The sequence below is a fragment of the Panthera pardus genome, unplaced genomic scaffold (genome assembly GCF_024362965.1).
Source record: "Panthera pardus isolate Hobbes unplaced genomic scaffold, ASM2436296v1 HiC_scaffold_3, whole genome shotgun sequence".
In the NCBI taxonomy this organism is placed as follows: domain Eukaryota; kingdom Metazoa; phylum Chordata; class Mammalia; order Carnivora; family Felidae; genus Panthera; species Panthera pardus.
Genome location: NW_026526876.1, coordinates 46951391 through 46974166, shown reverse-complemented (window position 1 = coordinate 46974166; position 22776 = coordinate 46951391). Strand labels below are relative to the sequence as shown.

The following is a 22776-nucleotide window of genomic DNA, read 5'->3' as shown; positions in this document are numbered from 1 at the left end:
AGTTTACCAATAAACCTGGAAGATTTAGCACATATAGTATAATTCATACGGGGTTTCCTCTTTCCTTTCTTCAAACACCAAATAAAATGCAGGTGAAAGAGATGACACACAATTGGAAGCTGACTTAGAAGTTTATGCTAACCCTAAAAAATCTAAAAAATTTTGTTGGTTAACGTGAATCTATTTAACATAAAACCTGGGTACCGCTTTGCAAATAAAGGAACAATCACATTACCACAAGGTCCCTGGGCAGAAAAAAAAAAGATTGTTAAGAATAATAACCTTTTCAAAACCCACAAGGCAGGTTGTTTGTCCTTTATTTAGCTGTGGTCATGGAGACCATCCCAATTTTCCATAAAATCTTCTCGATACTGCTGCAATATCATGGCATAAAAGATTCAAAGTGCCACTAGACTTAAGGACGAGAGTTTTTTTTGTCATAAACCGTGAGGCTAGGTAATGTTTAAATGGGAATATTTGGTATGGATGGTCAGATGAGAGATACCAGAATGTCAGACAGCCCATCGACTGCTGTTGCCATGAGATTCAACAGTCAACATCAGTCTGATAAGCTACCCGACAAGGTGGTACAGCCATGGAGATGTCACGACGGTAGGCAAACTAAGTAGACATTCAGGCAGGATTTGATAAAACAATCAGGCATTTCTGGCCTGTTGCGATTTAAACCCGATTCTACTTTTAACATAATGTCAGAAAAGATTTTCCTAAAGAAAAAAAGTGAAATTGTTTATTTTCCTCCCAGGCAAAACGAAACAACCAAGTTCAACTGGAAACATCCCAAAAGAACATAACACTCACTGAAGAAAGGAAAGAAAATTAGGTTACATTCTAAAACTAAATTTTTGTCAGAAACAGAGAACATGCTGAGCTAAAACGAACACAGACAGGAGAAAGTGTGGTTTTTTGAAAAAACGAGTTATTTCTCTCTCCAGTGCCCTTTAATTTGTATACTTTCATTTCTCCTGTTTTCACGAACCCCTCGCTATGTCAATCCCTAGGGAGCCATTTCATCAATGTGTAGCAAGCTGCCCCAATTCCAGGTTAACAAGAAAGTGCCTCGGTGGTGGCTCCTACACGTAAGTAAACAACGGTTGAAGAAATTATGGTTGTAGGTAGATCTGGCAAAGCCGCCCATTAGTTGGAAGTAGCTAAAGGGAAGCAAAAAATCAAAACGCTCAAGAAAACGGACACAATTTTGGAATGATCAAAGATGTCTTTATAAAGTTTGTTCATGACTTCATTCTAAATATACAGAATAAAAAATGGTGTCAGCTCATTCGTGAGACACCAATCAGAATTTTCTTATACTGTCTCAAAATTTAAAGATCAGTTTCCCAAGAGGGTGTGCAATGCATCATAAGATGGCCTTTTTTTTAAGGTAGGAGAGGAAGGGTTGGACAGGATTAAATAAATTTTACCATGATAGACATGCAAGACCGTTATCCAATCTAGTATAATTTATACACACTTTAATGACTTAGAAAAACAAAGGAGTCACTTCTGACAAGCCTAAAAGGCTTGACATACTCAACATACTTAGGAACTAGTTTTTGGTGTCCGGAATTCTTTAATTGTACCACGTGGGCCTTCTGAAAGCAACAAAGAAAAGCCCGGTTTCTGTTAAGTTCGCTGCTGAACATCACGTTCCACCTGAATAAAACACAAGCTGGATTGAATTGAGGGTGGATACCTTACCTTAACACACAAAGGAAAAGTGTGTCAGTGCAAAATATGGACTAAACTGTTTTCAGAAAACAAAACAAAACAAAACATTTTTTTTTTAAATTGATATAGGGTGGAAAAGGGTATTTTCCTTCCTGGTTTGGAGTCCTCCCAAGTTAAGGCAGAACTCATCTCTAATTTCTGCCATTAGAACCTTTTTCTGCTTATTTGGTTTTCTCCTCTGAGTTCAACCGCTGCTGGATTCGTTTGGCATAACTTTGTGCCATGGAGTTAATGATGGACAGGATGAAGTAACACACCATTACAACGACCAACTTCTCAAACATCCAGGACAACCAGTTTTCTCCCTGTAAGAATAAATGCAGAACAACCCACGAGAAATGCTTCATTAGTTCAGCAGTAAAAAGGGGATCATTTACAATATTTAAGAAAAATGATGAGAATTTGGGGCTTATAAGCTATAAAGTCTAAACAATGAAAATGAGAAGGCCCGTGTCTCTAGATACCCTGAAGTCTATATTCAGGCCTTCTGACACCCAATTATTAAGATTTCACTTTGTCAGATGTAAAGTCAATGTTGATTCACATAGTTTAGAATGGGTCAGTGTGAGGTGGCCTCTTTTACTACATAATAAAATTTTTGATTCAATTCTGCTCTCTGAAGTTGCCATGTAGATACTTGTGGAGAGCAGTGTCCAGATAGTTACATGTCGTTCCAGCACTGGGAGCAGCTTTTAAAATATGTCATCTATTTCTGAAGTCATGTTTGGTCAACTGAGGGCGGCAAAGGGCCACACAGAGTGTAAGGCCGACGGGTGGGGGGGGGGGGGGGAGGGGGAATTCAACAACTATGCTTCCTTCAAGTTTCCCATTTCAGGTTACTGCTTACCCATCCTCTTCTACTCATTTCCCTTTGCCACAGAACTGTTTACAGAAAAGGCAGCCTTAGTTTAAGTTAAAGTTTTTAAGTTCAGCTATACGAAGAGCCTTTTTTTTAAAAAAAAGATTATTTTCCCATCTCTTAAAAAAGTAGGGCAAAAATGAAGGAGATAGTCAAGTGACCACCGTTAGTCACATACTTTGTTATGCTATGAAATGCTACAAATTTTAACTTTTTAATCCACTTGGGAAGTAGATTTGGTAATAAATCATTTAAGATCAAGGCAACAACTCATTCTACATAACAGATCATTTGCCATTAGCCTTCCTTTGTTTTTCTTTGGAGAAGACAGATAAAAACGGAAATTACATTTCTGATTTAGTCAAAGCCAGTGTCCCAGTAGAGAGTAAACAGAGCCTCCACTTCAGTTACTGAAGACTGACAGACAAACTACTCTATTTGCCTCAAAATGCCAGTGAGTGCTGGGAGTATAATTTCAGCCTGAGACTGGGGGGAGGGGGGTGGCAGAAGAGAGGAAAACAGAGCAAAGTCTCACCTGCGGTGTGCCCATCTCACTTCTGTGGTGAAGCTTCTGCCGCTGGGCCTCCAGATATTCCTGAAATGGCTTCTGCAGAGATGGACCTATGCCGGGGACAGCACTGGAAGCAGGGTACGATAACCCAAGGAAAAAGATACATTTGGGAAGAAAAGCAAGAAAAATGTGAAAGAAAAATCCACTTACCACCTGGACTCAAAAAACAGGGATTGGACAGAAAGAGGAAAAAAAATACAACAATCAGCACAACTGGCAAAATCCTCTGAACTCTTTTCAGTGGATACATTCATCCTTTAATAACCCCTTCTAGGAGAAAAATCTCTTCCACCAACTCAGGAGAGAAACTAGGAGCTGAGCCCCTTCTGGCACAAGAGTTCATCCTCAGAGTGAGACCAGCTAGGCTGATGCCGCACGCTGTTGTGGCACAAAGAATAAAATGAATGACTTCTGAGAAGTCCCACATTTATCACCACCAGTTCCTGTAAGAACTGGTTTGAACCGATTAATAAGGAAATGACTTATGCTTGTGTCATCCCTAGTTGAAAAAGAAACTGCCCGCCCTCTCTCTGACTTGTCCCATCTTCTCAGAGGGGGGCGGTCCTTTCTCAATCTAAGTCCTTATTAGGACAATCTGTGCGTCATCCTTATCCAAAAAGAATGCATTAGCAAATTTGGGAGGCACCTCCCACTAGTCAGAAGTCAGTGATTAACAAAGGAACAAAGAAGGAACTCTGAACCTTGAATCACTTCGTGGTTTATGGTAGATGGCTTGCACAGAAACTACAGTACATTACTAAACAACTTGTTCTGAAATGACTGGGATAGGGATCTCTGATAAGTTTATGTACTCGGAGGTCCCTCTCACCCAGAATATGTGGAGGCAGTGCTGTTAAACCGGTTTGGCAACCAGCTACCAGGATCCTGTTTTAGAAATGCTTGCAGGCGTTTTTTAAAATGGTAACTTGAGGCAACTTAGAAAATCAAACATCTCTATTTTCTGTACCTTTTATTTTCTCATCTGCCATAACAGGGCTAAAAGGCAGATGAGCTCAATCTCCTGCGGCCAGCAAAAGCTATGTCAATATGTATTTGCAACAGCACCTAATGTTCCCTCTTATAAGTACTAACTTCACCACCTCTTTTCGAGAACAATTCAGTTACCGCTTTCTGTAATACAAAGCAGAGAAGCAGAGGAAGAGAAATTTTTTGCTACTATATTTACCAGAAGTTAACACACATATAACTTCTGGCTGACACTTCTCTTTGATCCTCTTAAGTATCAACCACCAAGTACTTAATGGAGTCCTTATTTTGTGTCCGACATTGTAATTGGCACTAAGGGAAAACAAAACAACTGCAAGAAATAGCTTGTGCCCACAAGGAACTTAGAATCATTATGGAGATTCAAAACACACGGGCACACACATGTACACACAAACTGATTTGTGAACAACAAAATTTACAAATCAATACTAAAATTTTTTGGTATAGAAGATATATTCCAAAGGAACTGGAGAAAGGAGAGATCAGTGTGGGGTGAAGCTGTCAAAAAGATCCTTTAATAAATATTGAAGGACACGGGGAAGGGCTGAATAGACATAGATAGCAGAGACCATGGCTGTACTGATCAGCACATAAGACCCATATGGACAGACAGGAAAAATGGAGAAGGAAGGGCAAAGTCTCTTTCTTAACCTACAGCCTCAGTCTCTCTCTCACTGACTTTTAAGTGGCTTTACATTAAGGGGTAAACCAGAGAAGCTGGGTCTGAGCTGTGTTGCTATTTATCAGTGATGATTCTCACTACAACAGGGCAACAAGAGGACAAACTTTCTCTTTATTTTTTATTTTTCTGAAGTTTTATTTAAGTTATCTCTACATGGGGCTCAAACTCATGACCCTGAAATCAAGAGTCACATGCTCCTCTGACTGAACCAGCCAGACAGAACTTAACTTCAGAAAATCAATTCTTATTCACTCTTAATAACAAATGCTAGGAGCCTGGGCGGCTCTGGGGGTTTGAGCGTCTGACTTTTGACTTCGGCTCAGATCATGATCCCATGGTTTGTAAGCTGGCATCTGGGATTCTCCGTCTCCCTATCCTTCTACACCTCCCCTGCACACTCTCTCTCTCAAAAATAAATAAATAAAAATTAAAAAAAAAAAACCCTATATCGTTGTTTTTAAACTTCCAAGGATAAGCCATAGTCAAGCCATTGTGTTTTTTTTAAGGTTAAAACACTCCTTTTATTTACAATGGCTGATATAATTGTAAACTAATGTGAACAGCTAGATTATACAAGAAATGCCTTGAAAATTCTCTTTTTGATGTCCTCTAAGAGTTGGATTCCATTATATGTGCCTTGTTCTTTCTTCTGACTTCTAACTTCAGACTAGAGCAGAAATAAGGCTTACAGTTTCCCTCAAATAATTCTTGGGCTCCATTCTTGGGCCATTATTGAAAGAGAAAATGAAGAACTAAGACCCACATGTTAGAAAGGTTCTACTTTTTTATTGCTGTGGTTGAGGGGAATGAGGAAGGGACTGGCAACAGTCATTCTAGACTCTCTTCAAAATAATGTGAAGTTAAAAAATGTTGCCATTGTTAAGTCTATTAAGAGCTACACTCTAGTTGAGAGAGAATATATGTCATTACATTTCGTTTAGTTTATTGCACATTTACATTTAGTGATGTGCAATTTTCAACTATCTTGGGCTAATACTGAGATAATTTTTTTAAGGTGCTATATAGTGTTACATGCTTTGAAGAGTTTTTGGTGGGGTGGGAGACGAATCTATTAGTTTCTCATAAGAGACTAGGGAAACAGTTGAAATAGAGAAGTTAAAAGTTTTTATTGCAGGGGTGCCTGGGTGGCTCAGCCAAAGCTTCTGACTTTGGCTCAGGTCATGATCTTGCGGTTTGTGAGTTCAAGCCCCCAAGTTAGGCTCTGTGCTGACAGCTCAGAGCCTGGAGCTTGCTTTGGATTCTGTGTCTGCCCACCCCCATTTGTGCTCTGTCTCTCAAAAGTGAATAACTGTTAAAAAAATTTTTTTTTAAGTTTTTATTGCAATATATTAACCAATACTATCATGAACAAATGTCACATGCTCTCAATAAATCCGAAAAAAAAAGAACACATAAGTATGAACTACTATATAACTAATTGTCGGATTCTCTTAACCTTGATATACTCATCAAAATTTTAGTTTTATTTTTATTGTTCTAGCTCTACAAACAATGGCTTAGGCCACAGTTGCCTCAGCTTATACAAAGCACATTACACTAGAGTTCCCTTAATTAACATCAAAGCTATTTTAGTAATGGACTACATAAAAATTGAAAGTGCAGTTGTCACTCTTTTTAAATATATATATTTCATTAATATTTCTGTACAGCTGTCAATCTTAGCTTGCATTTAAAGCAAACTATAATACCAGCCCATGACCTCATCCCTCAAGTTATTTTCAAGCAGCAGACAGAAGAGTCCGTTCTGACATTGAAGATTAATTTAAGGTACATATATGGGGGATGGGGGGGTGAAGAATAACTTGAATTCCAGTTCAGCGGTTTTTTTACAGTTGGCTTAGGAAATAGCTTAAATGCCATTCTCTGAAAGCCATTAAATTCAAAGTACCCTGTGCACCTGGCCAAGGAGTCATCTCAACCTGTAGTGAAGGCGTGAAGTCCTCCATCTGCCATTAGGTCTGATGAAGTTCAAAGTATTATAGTTTCGTGATATAAAAGGATATAAAGTAGGAGGAGAACAAACACAAAATGATTTTTCAGTCAACTATTGGATTTAAATATGTTTAAACTACCCTTGTAAACAGTCACTTTCTCTAAGTAAGAAAGCCTTAAAAAAACCCTAAAAAACAAAAACAGAAAAAACAACAACAAAAAAGATCTCATCTGCTTTTCCTTGCTGTAGACCTTCAACATGGTGGGTAGAAAAAGCTCTGTGGATAGTAATTATCTTGATATTTATTTTCTTGGCATACACAAACATGTTTCAGATAATATCTCATTAAAAAACAAATTTCCAAAAAAGTAACGGCAATTTTTGAATTTGTTATTGATTTTAATAAAGAAAAAAAAAAACTGTCAGAAAATGCAAAATGAGAAAAACAAAGAGAAAACAAAGGAGAAAAAATAAAGAAAAAAAAAAAACCCTACGTAAGTCCAAACCCACCCAGAGCTTGAAAAGTGGTTTCACAGGAACAGTATTTTACCAGGCTTACATACCTTAGGAGGTATGTAACAAGACAAACTTCTTTGTAAAATTCTGTTAAGGGCCCTGACCAATATGCAAACAACTATTTTTCTGCAGTTTTTAATACATTATGTGACTCTGCTTCTGAAAATCATTTTTCTGAAAATAAATCTATATTTTAAACTCTCCCCATATTGACTTATTATAAATAAAGGTCTGCGTTATTCTCTGTACCCACAAAAAGCCAGAAAATCTTCCAGAGGAAGCATCACAATTGGTAGAGGCTGGAGAGAGAGTGGGTGGTACGATTATTTGTCACAGTGTTTAAATTTTCATTTTGTTGGTTATTCCTGGGCACACAACCCATCCCAAAACTTTATCGGTCATTATTATTCCTGTTTCCAAGGAATTCCTTTTAAATTGTGTAACTCTCAAACAAAATGGTTCAACAGATATAAAAAACACATCATTAAAACTTTCAATCTCTTCTCCATCATAGAGATGGTCATCAAATTAACAATTGTTATTAGAAGACCTGAAATTTTCCTGCTCACGATTCTGGTTGGATTTTTCCAGCCAGGTGTATGTTTTTGTTACTATGTGCCACCATAAAACTGGGGCACAGTGTTTAATAACAGAAATAACATGAACTTAAAAAACATTGATCTGTCTTGTTGTTTAGACCTACTTACACAGGGCTGCCTCATATAAAGGTTAAGCAGTTAAAATGCTTAGGGAAATTAAGTAGGTATGATTAAGTAAATGTTTTATTTAATATAGGCTCTGCTCCTTTCTTAATCACTTTTTTGAGGATCTTAGCACTGATGTGATCATGGAAGTTACACTGGCTTTCCTGAAAATATATTGTCTGACATCAGTTCTTAGTAAAGGCTACAGAGTAAGAAGCCTTTATCTTTCTTAGAAAAAATTAAAGGCAAAATGTATTTTCTACCTTTCTTTCACTAGTTGTGCTGTACTCTGAGGCTTATTTAACATCTCTCTGATGATTAATCATAACATCTAAATAACATTCTCAGGGTGTGATTAGTCAAACCTCTGAAAGCTTATAAATGGCAGAAAAATGTTTTTAGAATAAAATTCAGGTCAAGGACAATATTAAAGAAAGGAAAAGTTAGGGTTTAATCAATTCTACTGCTGTTATAATTCAGAATCATAGTAGAGATTTTTTTGAAGTAAACTAATGATGCCTACTACTTTTTGAGCATAAAAAGTGGCTTTTGAGGCCGAGAAGTTTAGACCAATGGTTTGTAAACATTTTGAATATATGTATATATTACTCGTGCAAACAGTAAAATACACAAATACAAATTAAAAAAGGATAAAATAAAGCTAAAATTTAAAAAAATACTTAACTTTAAGTATGATGGCATTTGTGTTATCATTAGTGAATATTTCAAGGCATATTACGTACTTGTCCTTTATTAAAGTAGTAATTTCTAAATTTGTTGGCTGACTTCTGTAGACATATACTAGTAAGATGTCAATGCTGCAACTTTTTTTACTGTTTCTTGTGACTGCATTATTAGTACTATCTTCCTTCTGTTTCTTTATAGGAAACTTTTAAAGCTACTTGTCTGTTTTGTGAAGGTTAATTTAATTAAAACTAGGAATTATAAATCTGATTAATGGGGCACAGAAAAACACAATATATTGCAACAGGCCCAATGTGAACCCCTTCTGTATCATGGAACTCCCACTGTTTCCTTAGCCTATTTTTGTATTCCATGAGATGTGATTTTCTGACCTGTGGCCTGAGGGAGTGCCAATCAGATTGTTGGTAAACTATATGCTCCATGTGTGTATAGTCATATAAAGTTTATATGTATGTGCTACCATAATGTTATATATGTAACAAAAATACACAAAAAAAGAAAACAAAGATGAACATAAATATAAATAGAAGTTCTGAAAAAAATTAGAAGTTCTATTATTTTAGTCCCATTCTGATGGTGGATACCACTGGTTTAGACCATGAAGCTGAACTTCAAGGGGTATAAATATTATACCTTATTCCCAAGAAGGTATAGTTAGCAGAGCAATTCAGTGCAGGACTGTTCGGTAATATATCAGAAAGAAAAGAAGCTTTTTCTGTAACGACACAGACTGCATGTCTCTTTTTTGCTGACTTCTAATGGGTCATTTATAAAGAGTGCTATTAAGAATCTGGAGAGTCAAACCTCAAGAAACTGAAATTCTGTGCCCTTGGTTAAATTTTAATTATACTTCAAATGAGTATCAGGGGTCTTCAGACTGATTTTCTTGATTGAGTGAGGATCACTGTATGTAAATCAATAAATCGGATTTATCCTCTGACTCCAGAGAATTCCTCTATCAACTGAGAATTGGCCCAGAAGCGCAGGAGTAGAGAGTCTTATTATTAAATGGAAAATGGTCTCCTGCAGACTCAAGCCAACCGGTGGTTCTGCTGAAGAGACTGAATTTTACAATGAAGGTACTAGTAGGATATATTTTCAGAGATAAAATAAAAACTCCTTCCCATTCCACTGCCCATTTACATGCTTATCTTGTCTTCTATATATAAGAGGCAATGACAGCATGGTAGAAGTTCAGTAAGAAGATGGATTAACAATTCCCTTTCTTCTTTAAAAAAAAAAAAAAATTTTTTTTTCTTTAAAGTAAACTCTACTCCCAATGTGGGGCTCAAACGCACAACTCCAAGATCAAGAGCTGCATGCTCTACCCACTAAGCTAGCCAGACATGCCCCACACCCCCAGCAATTCCCTTTCTTGATAAGTTTTATAAATAATTTTCTGTTTCCAGAAGTGTGCAGATTTCAACCAAACACTATAGAGTTAAATCCACCCTCCCCCCCACCCCCGCCCCCACCCTCCGCAGTGATCTAAACAGGCTTAACGGTTAGTATTTTAATGAGTTGTCATTTCCTGTCTGATAAAGATTCTCACAGTATTTAACCACCAGTTTCCCTGTGGCCCAACCAATACTAGAGCTCTATTCATAGTGACTCAGAATGGATCTCAGACTCCAGGCCTGATTCAACAATGACAGATTGCTCCAAATGAAATGGTCATAAGGTAGACTGCTCTGAAGAAGGAAGGAAGGGGGAGTGTAGTTTATCATGCAATCTTTCTGAAGAAGTCAAAGGCCATCATGATGACTCCCATTAATATTTATAGCTTTCCAGTCCACAGACATTAGAGAAAGGGAAAAAAAAAAAAAAAAAAAAAAAAGAGAGAAACAAATTGATACCTAATTAACCCAGGAATATGACAAGTAAATGAACTGATGTTAATTGCAAATCAACTTGTATTTAACCCAGTCAAAGTGGGATCCTGTAATTCTGTATGACTGGAATGAAAGGGTTATTAATTTCCCCATGTAATTGAATAGGGAACCTGAATCTTTGAAGCTAATATTACAAGAAAAAAATGTTAACTGATGTATTCTACTTGCTTTCGGATCTGAAATGTGGCAGCCCTAGCCCAAACCAAATTCCTTTATATCTCAGGACCTTGGAAGAGTACCCCAACATAAAATAAAGTTGGAATGAAAACTACACTACACTAAACAATCTAGGGCTTTCTCAGATACAAAAGTTTGGGTTGATAATCTCTGGCACTGTCTAAAATTCGTTGTGATTCAACCTCAGGATCTGGAATTAAAACATCTTGAATTTCATTCACATCTGTGTCCCTTTCAAATGATTTAAACCTCTTTTGTACTCAAGTTAATCCACTGTGTGTTCAGCAGTATTATAAACACATGACACCATTGGTTTCTTAGTGGCTGTGTAGAAGGAAGACTACTGCATTATCCAGAAACATCAGGTGTATTGTTACTACTGGCTTACAGCACATTTCCATCACAGACGTTTTCAAAAAAAAAAAAAAAAAATTAATAATAATAATCTGCAATTGTCCTAGCTTTTGAACATTTGGAATTGTTTTCTATTACAGTCAGAATGGAGGTAAAACCTCCTTATAATTAGTAGCTACTCTTTGGATTATGCTATCATTAAAGGGACACTTTTGAAAATAAAACCTGAGCAGTAGGAGCTAAGTGGGCATTTATGTTAATGAATGAACCCAGAACTAAACGAGCAGTTTATAAGAACCAAGTAAAAATGATTGGCTGCCAAAACAAAACCCTGTAAAAAAAATCAACTGATTTCAGTTCTAGAAAATGGTACACCGATGGCAGCTTTATACAGCGACAAATTTGTGGCTGGCTTGAAGACCCATTGAATTCTAAGGATGAAATCAGCAACAGGGACCCATAGACCCAAAGATCAAGAATAAAGGAGAGTTTGCAGAATTTTAAATTGAAGGTGGGATGGCATAAAAACTTACTGAATTTAGTCATTCAAAGTGGCAGGAAGGTGTGTGGAGAAAAAAATGACAGTTACTGGAATTCAACCTCAACTAAGAACAATCTAGTTATTCCAACATTAGTTAGGAAGAGAATCACAAAACGCAGTAGATAATGAAGAAGAAAAAAGTCATGATCTCTGTCCTTAATGAACTTAATCTAGAAGGGTGATGAGAGAGGAAAAAATGCATTTAAACCTACAGTACAAAAGCCAGTAGGTTTCTCCCTCAAAGTAACATCTGCAGTAACTAATTACAGCTGTACAAGGTGAAAGCAAGTGTGAACAAGGAGTGGAAAGAAAAAATTCACACTGACTCCCTATCAAATTCACACAGTAGCCATTTGAAACTGACACTCTAGTCCAAACCTCCAACTTCAAATAGACTACCTCACTGGTTTCTACAGCACTCCCTCAATATTTCTCTTTCTACCTCAAAAGATCTTAGAATCTTTAGTTTTGAAGGAAGCAGTGGTTAAAGAAAATAATCCACTTAGGCTTTTGATCTTGTCTCCTGGATCCTATCTCCATCTCGTGCATTTACATGAATTTAACTTCTCTGTGTTTCAGTTTCCCTATCTACACAGTGATAGTACCTTACAGGTTTTGTTATGCATATTCAGTAAAAATGTATGTAAAGCATCTGGCAAAGCAGGTTCTTAGTAAATGCTAACTTCCAACCCATATCCTTCCCTTTTTTCATTTCTATCTTCCATCTCTAGCTTTTTTACTAGAGTCTTTCCTTCAGTCTCAAAATACTGTTCTAATAATGAATGAATGCATGCATTCATGATTAGAAATGAATGAATGGATTCATTCAAGTCAACAAATATTTACACAACACTTAAAATGTGTCAGGCGTGACCCTGATCTGCTTTTTCCTTTAATCAACAATTCCATGTAATACAATTTAATTCAGTTTTAGTTTATATCATTCTACAGAAATGCTCTAATTATGGTCAACAGTAAGCTCCTAATGCAATGACAACTTCTCATACAGTCTAACTTCAGAGTTCCTGCTTTATCCTTTAGCTATGATGCCTCCCAATATCCATAACAAAAATATAGAAGATTTAAGTGTTAAAAGAGAAGATAACAAACGTCAGGAAGAGGACATGAACATTTTCCACCCTAACTGCAGAAGATTATGTTAAAAAGTCAGTGTGTACAAAGGAGTCTCAGCAGCTGCAATGTTAAAACTTAATGTATCCTTTTTTAGTTAACACAAATATTTGTATTTTACACTTCTGCAACCATTTCTAATTATTTTATAGTGATCAAAGGCAAAGAGAATCAACTACATTAACCATTTTGTATTTTAAAATGGAAATAGATTTTTCTTTCTGTAGAAGAAAAAGTCCAGGCCAACATAGCTCACTCTGACCACTTGTCATAGGATAAGGAACAAGAAACATTCTTAAGACTCAAGCACTTAATTACTCACTGGTTAAAATGATCCCTCTCTTGCCACAGGCAAATTCGACTCTGAGGTCAAACATCAAGTTAACTCAGAAATAGGCAGCGAAGAGCATGGAACATTCTGTGTCTGGTAAAAAGTCCCTGCTCCAGCCAACCCCCTCCCCCAAGTCCAATGATTTGAGTTATGGAAACTTTCCTGTGTGGTAAAACTAGGGACTTTGTCTTCCAATAAGACCCTGGCAACCTGACAATAAGCCAATGTTCTGCATATGGTTTGTTACGAGTCATATGCTTAATGTTATTTTCTGGGAATTCTCATCTTCTATTTGGTGAGAATACTGGAACGTGTCATTTTAATAACGATTTTAATGTTAGACTTGGTCATGCTCTTATGCCCAGGTCTCTCTCATTTGGAGAAAGTCTAAAATTAAATAAAAATTAATTTTAAATCTTATTAAAAAAAAAAAAGACTGAAACAAATGTAATGCCTTTGAAGCTCTGAAGTTCCCTCTTTCTTTGGTTCCATCCCTTGACTTATTTCACACTAAGATACCAAACAGTGAAAAACTCTTCTATTACATGCCTACTCTTTTTTTTTTCAGAACCTTTCTCTGTCCTCCTGCCAAACATATCATAAACCAAAAAGCTTTCTCTCAAGGCAATTATCTGTATTCTAACATCTCTCAGAATATAAAACTGATTCATTACATATGTTAAGATTTCCATATATAACTAGACTAACCCTTTGATTTAAGAAAATATAATAGAGATACCTTTCCCTAAACTTAATGACATTAGCGATTACTTCCCGGAACTGTTTAAGAAATAAATCTACTAATTATTATTTCTAGTTGAAGGAAGGGTACTATTTACTGTTAAAATTACAGTAAATTTTGAAGGTAGGGCTTACCTTCTCTCTGGGACCTTAGGACTGTCATACAATGACATACTGTACTAAAAAACAAGGGTATACTTACGGTATCATATTTAGCTGGGCCACTCCCTAGTTACATTAAGAGTACCAGCCCTTTGGAAAGGAATATTTCCTTCAGTAATCAGTATAGCATTCAAATCTGTGTAAAATTAATACTAAACCACACTGCCAGAGATGTAATGGTCAATAATAACTCAATGCTGGAGGTGGGGTGAAGTGAGGGGTTGGGGTGGCATTAGTGAGCAGTTTAGCCTGGTAGGCCACAGGCATACTTGTGGTAAGAATTTGCCCAAATATGGACCTAGACAAAATTAAGTTATCTTATCAAGACTAAGTTATCAAAACTGAGGGTTATCTTGCTTATGTCCAATTTCTCTCTTATTTACCTTTTCCCTCTTCTGTGTTTTCCCTTTCACCATACTCTCAGGCTCTTTACTATGTGCTCACCTTTCCTGCACTAAGAAATGCTCATAAATCATTGTTCGAAAAAATAAAAAACACGGAAACATTTCAAATGTTCATCAACGGTAAGTGGATAAATAATTACCCAATGGAATAACATATAGCAACCAAAATGAATTATATTCAGCAACACAGAATAACATTAGCAACATAAAAGAAATCTGAAACAATTACATATAGTATGATACCCCCCTTTATTTTGAGAGAGAGCACAAGTGGGGGAGGCACAGAAAGAGGGAGAGAGAGAATCCCAAGCAGGCTCTGCACCATCAGCGCAGAGCCTAATGCAGGGCTTGAACTCATGAACCACGAAACCATGACCTGAGCCAAAGTCAGACGCTCAACTGAGCCATATAGGCGCCCTTAGTATGATACTCTTTTTATGAAAACAAAAACAAAACAAAAAACTAAAGCACAAATTATATAAATGAGTTATTTGTAACAACTCTGACCTCATTTCCTGTGTCGAGCCACACGCTGGGTGTAGAGATTACTTAAATAAATAAACTTAAATAATATCTTCAAGAATTATTTGTACAATCTTTGATGAAAAACTTCATCCCGGTTAAAGGCCAAGAATTAGGCCTTCCCTCAATCCTTCCTGGGAGTAAACAAAATAGTCACTTAGCATTCTACCTTTCTATCCAGTCAACAGAAACTGGAAAAAACAGAGACTGAAGACACAGGCAACAAAAAAATCTAGATGAAAGGCACTATTTATTTATTTATTGCTGGTGATTTTTTAAATTTATTATTATTATTATTTAATGTTTATTTTTGAGAGAGAGAGAGAGAGAGAGAGAGCAAGCAGGGGAGGGCTAGAGAGAGGGGGACAGAGGATCCAAACCGGGCTCTGTGCTGACAGCAGACTGCCTGATGTGGGTCTCAAACTCATTAACCAGATCATGACCTAAGCCTAAGTCAGATGCTTAACTGACTGAGCCACCCAGGCGCCCCACTGGTGACTTTTTAAAAATTGTTTATTTATTTTTGAGAGAGAGAGAGAGAGAGCAAGAAAGTGAGGAGCAGAGAGAAAGGAAGACAGAGGATCTGAAGCTGACTCTCCCCTGACAGCAGAGAGCTTGTTGAGGGCTTGAACTCATGATCCAGATCATGACCTGAGCTGAGATGGAGTCAGATGTTTAACTGACCGAGCCACTTGGGCTCCCTGAGATGGAAAGCATTTTAAAAATTCACATGCCTTGGAATGTTAAACCACGGACAGAAGTATGTTTCTACTAAACTGGGCATTTCACATTTGATTGGAAGTTGGAAAGGTTGTCAGTGGCCTCCTGAACTGGAGAAGAAATGCTACCAGTTAAATAACTAGTCTGGGGCAGACTTCATATTCAAATCTCAATTTATTTTGTTCAAAGGCAGTACACTCTTTTCATGTTCCACTCCCTAGCTCTCCTTTACTCTTGGGGTTCATTTTTCATTCCTTCTTGTCTCAGTATCTCATCATTTTAAATTTGAATTGTTGCTGGCTTTTTTTTGTCTTGTCTTTTGATTTTTCCCTCTACCACAGCAACTCACCACTCCCTTAATTATGGGTACTTGGTTTTAAATATCCTTCAAAAGCCCGTATTCCAAACTTTACTAGTTTGGTTTGATGATTTGCTAAACCATTTACAGTTTAACAGTGTAAAGAGGGATACCTAACAATCAAAGGATAATGTCGTTAGAGGTAGTATTTTCAGATCAACTCAACAAGGGGTCTAAGGGAGTCAATTTAACTGTTCTTTCCTTTTCTAAAACAAACTACCAAACTATTATATATGTAATAATAAATTTACACCTACCAAAATTCATTATCCTTGTTTAACTTCATTTTCAGTCTAGGTTTGGTGAGTCTGTTTATTATCATTTAGATACTTGTATTTAAAAGCACTTCCTACTTCAAACTGTAGGAAAACAGATCATGTCAAGCTTAATTGGAGGATTTGATTAAAAGATGTTATTCTTGGGGCACCTGGTGGCTCAGTCAGTTGAGCGTCCTACTCTCGGTTTCGGCTCAGGTCACGATCTCATGGTTTTTGAGTTCGAGCCCCATATTGGGCTCTGTGCTGACAGTGCAGAGCCTGCTTGGGATTCTCTCTCTGTCCCTACCCCATTCATGCACTCTCTCTCTCTCTTTGTCTCTCAAAAATAAATAAACTGTAAAAAAAAAAAAATTTAGAAAGATAATGTTATTCCTGAAAAATATGAAAAAAAAAAAAACAAAAAAACAAAACCAAACATCTATTGGCAGCTGGTAATACAGAATTATTATCTGCCAAGTCTGGTTATTTATGCCGTTTAATACATTATCTAGAAAAGAAGTTAATGAGGTAATCCCTGTAGACAGCACTGGGGAAAAGAGGATACCAGGATGTTCCAGTATCCATGTCCTGAAAACAATTTTAAAAGTATGATACCACCCATTTAATTCAATTAAAACTGGATTCCAGCAGGTCTTGAATATCTTAGAATACCTTTATGCAAAACCACCTTTTTAAAAAAAAGTTTATTTATTTTGAGAGAGAAAAAGAGAACATGTGCACGTGTGCACACATGCACACACATGATGGGGAGAGGGGCAGAGAGAGAGAAAATCCCAAGCAGGCTCTATGCTACCAGCATAGAACCCAGTGCAGGGCTTGGTCTCACAAACTGTGAAATCATGACCTGAGCTGAAATCAAGAGTTTGATGCTTAACTGACTGAGCCACCGAGGCACCCCATATGCAAAACCATCTTTAAGAATCACTGAATTAAAAAAAAAAAAAAGTTTATTTATTTTTGAGAGAGAGTGAGTGGGAAGGGGCAAAGAGAAAGGGAACAGAGGATCCAAAGTGGGCTCTGTGCTGACGGCAGAGACTGATGAGGGGCTCAAACTCATAAACCAGGAGACCATAACCTGGGCTGAAGTTGGACACCTAACTGACTGAGTCACCCAGGCACCCCAAGAATCACTGGATTTTCTGTGAAGGGCTGTGCTAGATGAGCTAGTAAAGGGAAGAAAGTACTGATTTTGAAAACCATAAGAATTCCAATTTTGATTTGTTGGCCTATTATTATAAAGACTCTTATTTCTATTTACTGTGTATAAGTAATACAACTTTTTAGAAACTCCAAAGGCTGGGGAAACACTCTGGGCTATGAAATGATATGCGAATTTTTATTGGCCAGATCTTTATTTGGATACCATGTGTTCATTTATCCACTAGATAGTTATCAAGCACCTGCTATGTGTCAATCAAGATGCCAGGTGCTGTAGACACAATAGTGAACGAAGGCATGCCCTCTGCCAGTAAGAAGCATACATGTTAGTGGTAGAAAGACAATAATCATATACCCTCAAACATAAATGGAAAAACACAACTGTCAGTGCATGTAGAACAGGCGTCTCTAGAAAAGAGGATATCTGATTTAGTCAGGGAAGGCATTTTGTTAATGTAATAGTTGAAATTTAAAGGACACTGTCTAGGCCACTGGTTCTCCATGGGGTTGGTGGTGGTTGTGGAGGTATACATGCATTGGGACATTTGGTAATGTCTGCAGACATTTTTTAAAAATTATTTTCAATGTTTATTTATTTTTGAGAGAGAGAAAGAGAGAGAGAGAGAGGGATGACCAGAGAGAGAGGGAGACAAAGAATCTGAAGCAGGCTCCAGGCTCTGAGCTGTCAACACAGAGACCGATGAGGGGCTCAAACTCACAAACTGTGGGATCATGACCTGAGCTGAAGTCAGCGGCTTAACCAACTGAGCCACCCAGATGCCCTGACATTTTTAACATCATGACTGGGAGAGACTATTAGCATCTAGTGAGTAGAGGACAGGATGCAGTCAAATACCTTACAGTGCACAGGACAGTCGCCCACAACAAAGAATTACCTGGCCTAAAATGTCAACAGTGCAAAAGTTAAGAAGCCCTGAACTAGGCAAAGGGAAAAGCAAAAGCAAGTAAAGACCATTCATGGGAGACTCAACAAGAGAAAATTATAGAGGATACATCATACAAGGTTCATGATCATGTTCCTGATCACGTTCAGGAATTTTAGGTTTATTTTAAGAATGAAGGAAAAAACAAGTAAAAGTTTTAAAAAAGATAAGGAGCTGGGGGTAAGGGCGGTGGTGGTAATGTGTTCAGATTAATATTTTTAAAAGGTTACTAACTGCAGTATAGAGAACAGATTGGAAGGGAACATAATTTGATGTGAGTAGGGAAGACAGGTAGTTAACTAATCTTTTTATTTACTTATTTACTTTTCTTTTTAATTTTCAACGTTTATTTATTTATTTTGAGGGAGAGAGAGAGAGAGAGAGAGAGAGAGCAAGCGCACAATGGGGAAGGGACAGAAAGAAGGAGACAGAATTCCAAGTAGGTTCTGTGCCATCAGTGCACAGCCCGACATGGGGCTCAAACTCATGAACCTGTGAGATCAGGACCTGAACCGAGATCAAGAGTCAGATGCTTAACTGACTGCGCCACCCAAGCACCCCACTAATCTTTTTAGAAACTCCAAAGACTGGGGAAACAGAAGGTGGTAGTGGTGGGTAAGTTGTTGAAAAACTTCCTTCTATAAATGTTCAGCATGGGAACAGAAGAAAGGAAGGATGTAGAGTGCTACATGCACAGTCATTCCTATAATGTGTGGGGTTTTGTAGTAGTCAGCTGTGTGTCCTTCATAATTCTTGAGGTGGAACAATAAACTCTAAGAACAGATGAAATGCCTTCTTTGTATTTAAAAAATAAGGGACAAGAATATTTTTTCTTTCTTTTTGAATGTTATGTAGGGTGACTTGTAAACCAATTCATCTGTAAGGATCCAGGCAACAAAAAACTGGAGTAATTAAATTTTAATGTATAAACTATAATCCACATTTGTGATCAGAAGCTTAGGAAGTAATAAAACCAATAACTGGCCCTACTGAGTATATTCTCAAGAATATGTTTTTCCTCAATTATTATATTAAAACCATAATAGAAAATATTAAAAACTATTTTATTACAAAATATCTATAGAAGAGAATAAATATAATATACAAGGTATGGTTTAAAGAATAGTAAAACGAATACTCATAAACTTACCTCCAAATGGCAATTTTTTAAATAGCAAAAATTGTCTTAAGTGTTTTGTTTTACAAATGGCTTTTAAGATAAAGATTCATGTTAAAACTACATAAAGGGAAAAAAACACAAAAAAAGCCAAAAAACTACATCAAGTGTACTTTCTACCACTGGGCAGTTAAACTTTTTTTTTTTAAAGATTTTATTTTTAAGTAATCTCTATACCCAACATGGGGCTCAAACTCACAACCCTGAGATCAAGAGTCACATGCTCCATGGACTGAGCCAGCCAGGAGACCTTGGGCAGTTAAAGTATTAAATGAAAACCTCATACCTGTAAACACTGAATTAAAAAAATATATACAAAAAGTTCAATTTGCTATCTGACAGTATTCCTATTCCAGTTAATAATCTGATTAACCAGATAAAATGAGTCTGTCTTTATTTTTATCAAAGTCAACTCCATAAATTTGTGACATTATCATTTAAAGCATAAATTAAAACTTACTTCTATAAACACAAAAATAAAAGCTTTGGATAGGCTAGGCTTTTTTTTTTTTTAAATGGCCGGATTTTTCTCTAGTGAAGTAACAGGTTCATAACTGACCTATTTTGTAATATTAAATCATCTTATCATGCCTTCTGTAATGAAATATTAATATTTTATGTAAGATTTATATTTAAATTAAATGCAACTGTGTATCTGGCATCCAATTTTGGCTAAAAATCATAGCACTGTACTAAAGCACCATTAAACTGTAATAATACACACATGTCTTTTATATAAAGAGAATTTCTTATTTCTTTGGAGGAGCAACGGTCTCAAACTCCAAAGCTTCTTTTATTCTTATTTTTAAACTTTATTATTTTTTCCCAAAGCTTCTTTTAAATCAAGAATTATATGACTTTAAAATTAAAATTAAATTAAAAATTTAAAATTAAATAAGGGTTATCTGAACTTCATCTTTCTCAGCTGTAGAGCAAGAAAGTCTTCAATTTAATAACAGGGCAAAAGATTTTTCCTTCTCAAAAGATAAAAAAATATGCATTAGAAAAATTATGTTTCAATAAAATCTTTTATAAATTTTCTTCTGTTCAGTGATATTAATATTAGTCCACAAAGAATTACTTACCCGATGAAAGCCACCATCTGCTCCACTATGTGTTTGCTGAATGTTATTATAACGAAGATTTTCTGTAAAGAAAATGCCAGTTAAAATATGTTACCCAAAAAAAACCCCACTATAAATTCATAATTCTGATAAGAGTTTAAAAAGATGAGGTATTGCCCCAATTGCAATTTTTAAAATTCTTTAAAAAAACAAAATATACCAAACACCACTTTACTGACAAATGCTACCTACTTTGTATTTTAAAGATGTTTTTCCTTTAGCACAGCTGTATTCTAACCAGCATACACAACCATGTCTGAGGGAAAAATATGAGTCATGAAACCCAAGGCTGGGTGGACATTCCGCATGTTCTATGTATCCTAGAATGGATACATAGACAAACTGAAGTCATGGGTTCCCATACAGACCCCACTACTGAAATTAAAGCTGATCAGCCTGATGACATGCATCTGGTCTAAATCTAATCCATAGGATCTTGAAAAGCCTGTATGCCCTTCATAGAAAATTTATAGAAGTTATTATTAAAGTTCCATTTTCAGATCCTGAATGATTTTGGACTTTTAGCCTTACTATACAAGCAAAAGTATCAACAGTTATTCAGAATCTTTATCAGATTTGGGTCATTTCAATTTGGTGTTTTTTAGTACTCTCCATTAATTAAAGATGTTGACATCCTACCTTACAAGTAAAGATGCCTTTAGGACTAACAGGTAGCAAATGTCCCCAACTCAAATAAATGTTCAAAATAATATACAACATAAGGCATTATTATGGATTTTCAGGGAACACAAAGATGGCAAGGACACTTCCTTCTTCAATGCCCTGAAGAAATTAAAATATTTTTCTGTATTATAGTAGAAAAATGATAAATTATGTGTGTGTATATATATATATATACATATATATACATATATACAAACTATAGATGACATACATTAGTAGTAAAAATGTGTTACAGAAGTTCAGAGAAAGGAGAGGTACATAAGTACAATTAGAGATTCAAGAATGTGGTATTAAAGTTTAGCTCTAAAGGATTGATAATAATTCTCTGATTAAACATGAGTAATTCAAAGTTGTCCCTCGACTGCTTAAATCTTTGTTATTGTTTGTCAAATAATAACTTCAGACTATGCAACCACAGGGGAGGGAAGAAAAATAAAATAAATAACAGTAGACTCCTTTTTATCCACCCATTATGAATCTCAGGAAAGTGGCTAAATTACACTAAAGCATATCATTTCAGGTAGAAGACTAATAAAGCAATGATATTTTCTTAAGGAATGTCTACTGTTAGCAGAGACATTGACAGCTGCACAGCTGGGTATGTGTAAGGAAGTAGGACTAAAAAAGAAAAAAAAAGTTCATAGTCTTTTTTGGTGTTTATGTACCTGTTAATTTTTTAAAATGTTTATTTATTTATTTTTGAGAGAGAAAGAGGGAGACAGAGAATCCAAAGCAGGCTCCAGGCTCCAAGCTGTCAGTGCAGAGTCCAACGTGGGGCTTGACTGTAAGATCATGACCTGAGCTGAAGTCGCACGCTTAACTGACTGAGCCACCCAGGCACTCCCATATCTATTAATTTTAAAAAGATACTTACTACTTATCTTATGGAAAAAGCAAGCACATATAGATGTCAAAAACAGTTACAAAATGGATGGTGATTTCATAAACAATGTTACACAAATGGTATATGAAGATTACAAAACTAACAAGACAATTATACAGATCATTTTAGGAGAAAAGCATTATATACAAGGGTCCTTCTAGTTTCCATACTAAAAGCCAGTTAGGTGGAACTATAAATCTTTCACTAACAATGGCTTTTGCCTCTCAGTGATTTCACCACCATGAGTTTTCCCTTACCATCATTTCCTAACATTGAAAATAAGCCAATGCCCAGATAATTGCATAATTTTACTGCTTGAAAACAAAACAAGACTTTCTTTTTATATGTAACAGCTTGAAAATTCACAGTGCTGGGCAAGACATAAATGTGTCAGATATTTAAGAACATATGTCTCATCTCAGAGTCATTCGGGCTGGAGGTCTGAATGAG

At 36.3% G+C, this 22776-nt stretch overlaps 1 protein-coding gene across 3 annotated transcripts in view; it reads right to left on the bottom strand.

Moving 5' to 3' along the window:
- Positions 1-300: 300 nt before the first annotated feature.
- Positions 301-22776, bottom strand: part of VMP1 (vacuole membrane protein 1) — a 129342-nt gene continuing 106866 nt past the window's right edge. For all 3 annotated transcript variants that reach the window (XM_019431077.2, XM_019431076.2, XM_019431078.2), the window contains 3 exons: positions 20721-20782; positions 3141-3243; positions 301-2051 (listed from right to left, as the gene is read on the bottom strand). In XM_019431077.2, coding sequence (XP_019286622.1) covers positions 1908-2051; positions 3141-3243; positions 20721-20782 — 309 coding nt within the window. In that variant the 3' untranslated portion in view covers positions 301-1907. The remainder of the gene's footprint in view (positions 2052-3140; positions 3244-20720; positions 20783-22776) is intronic.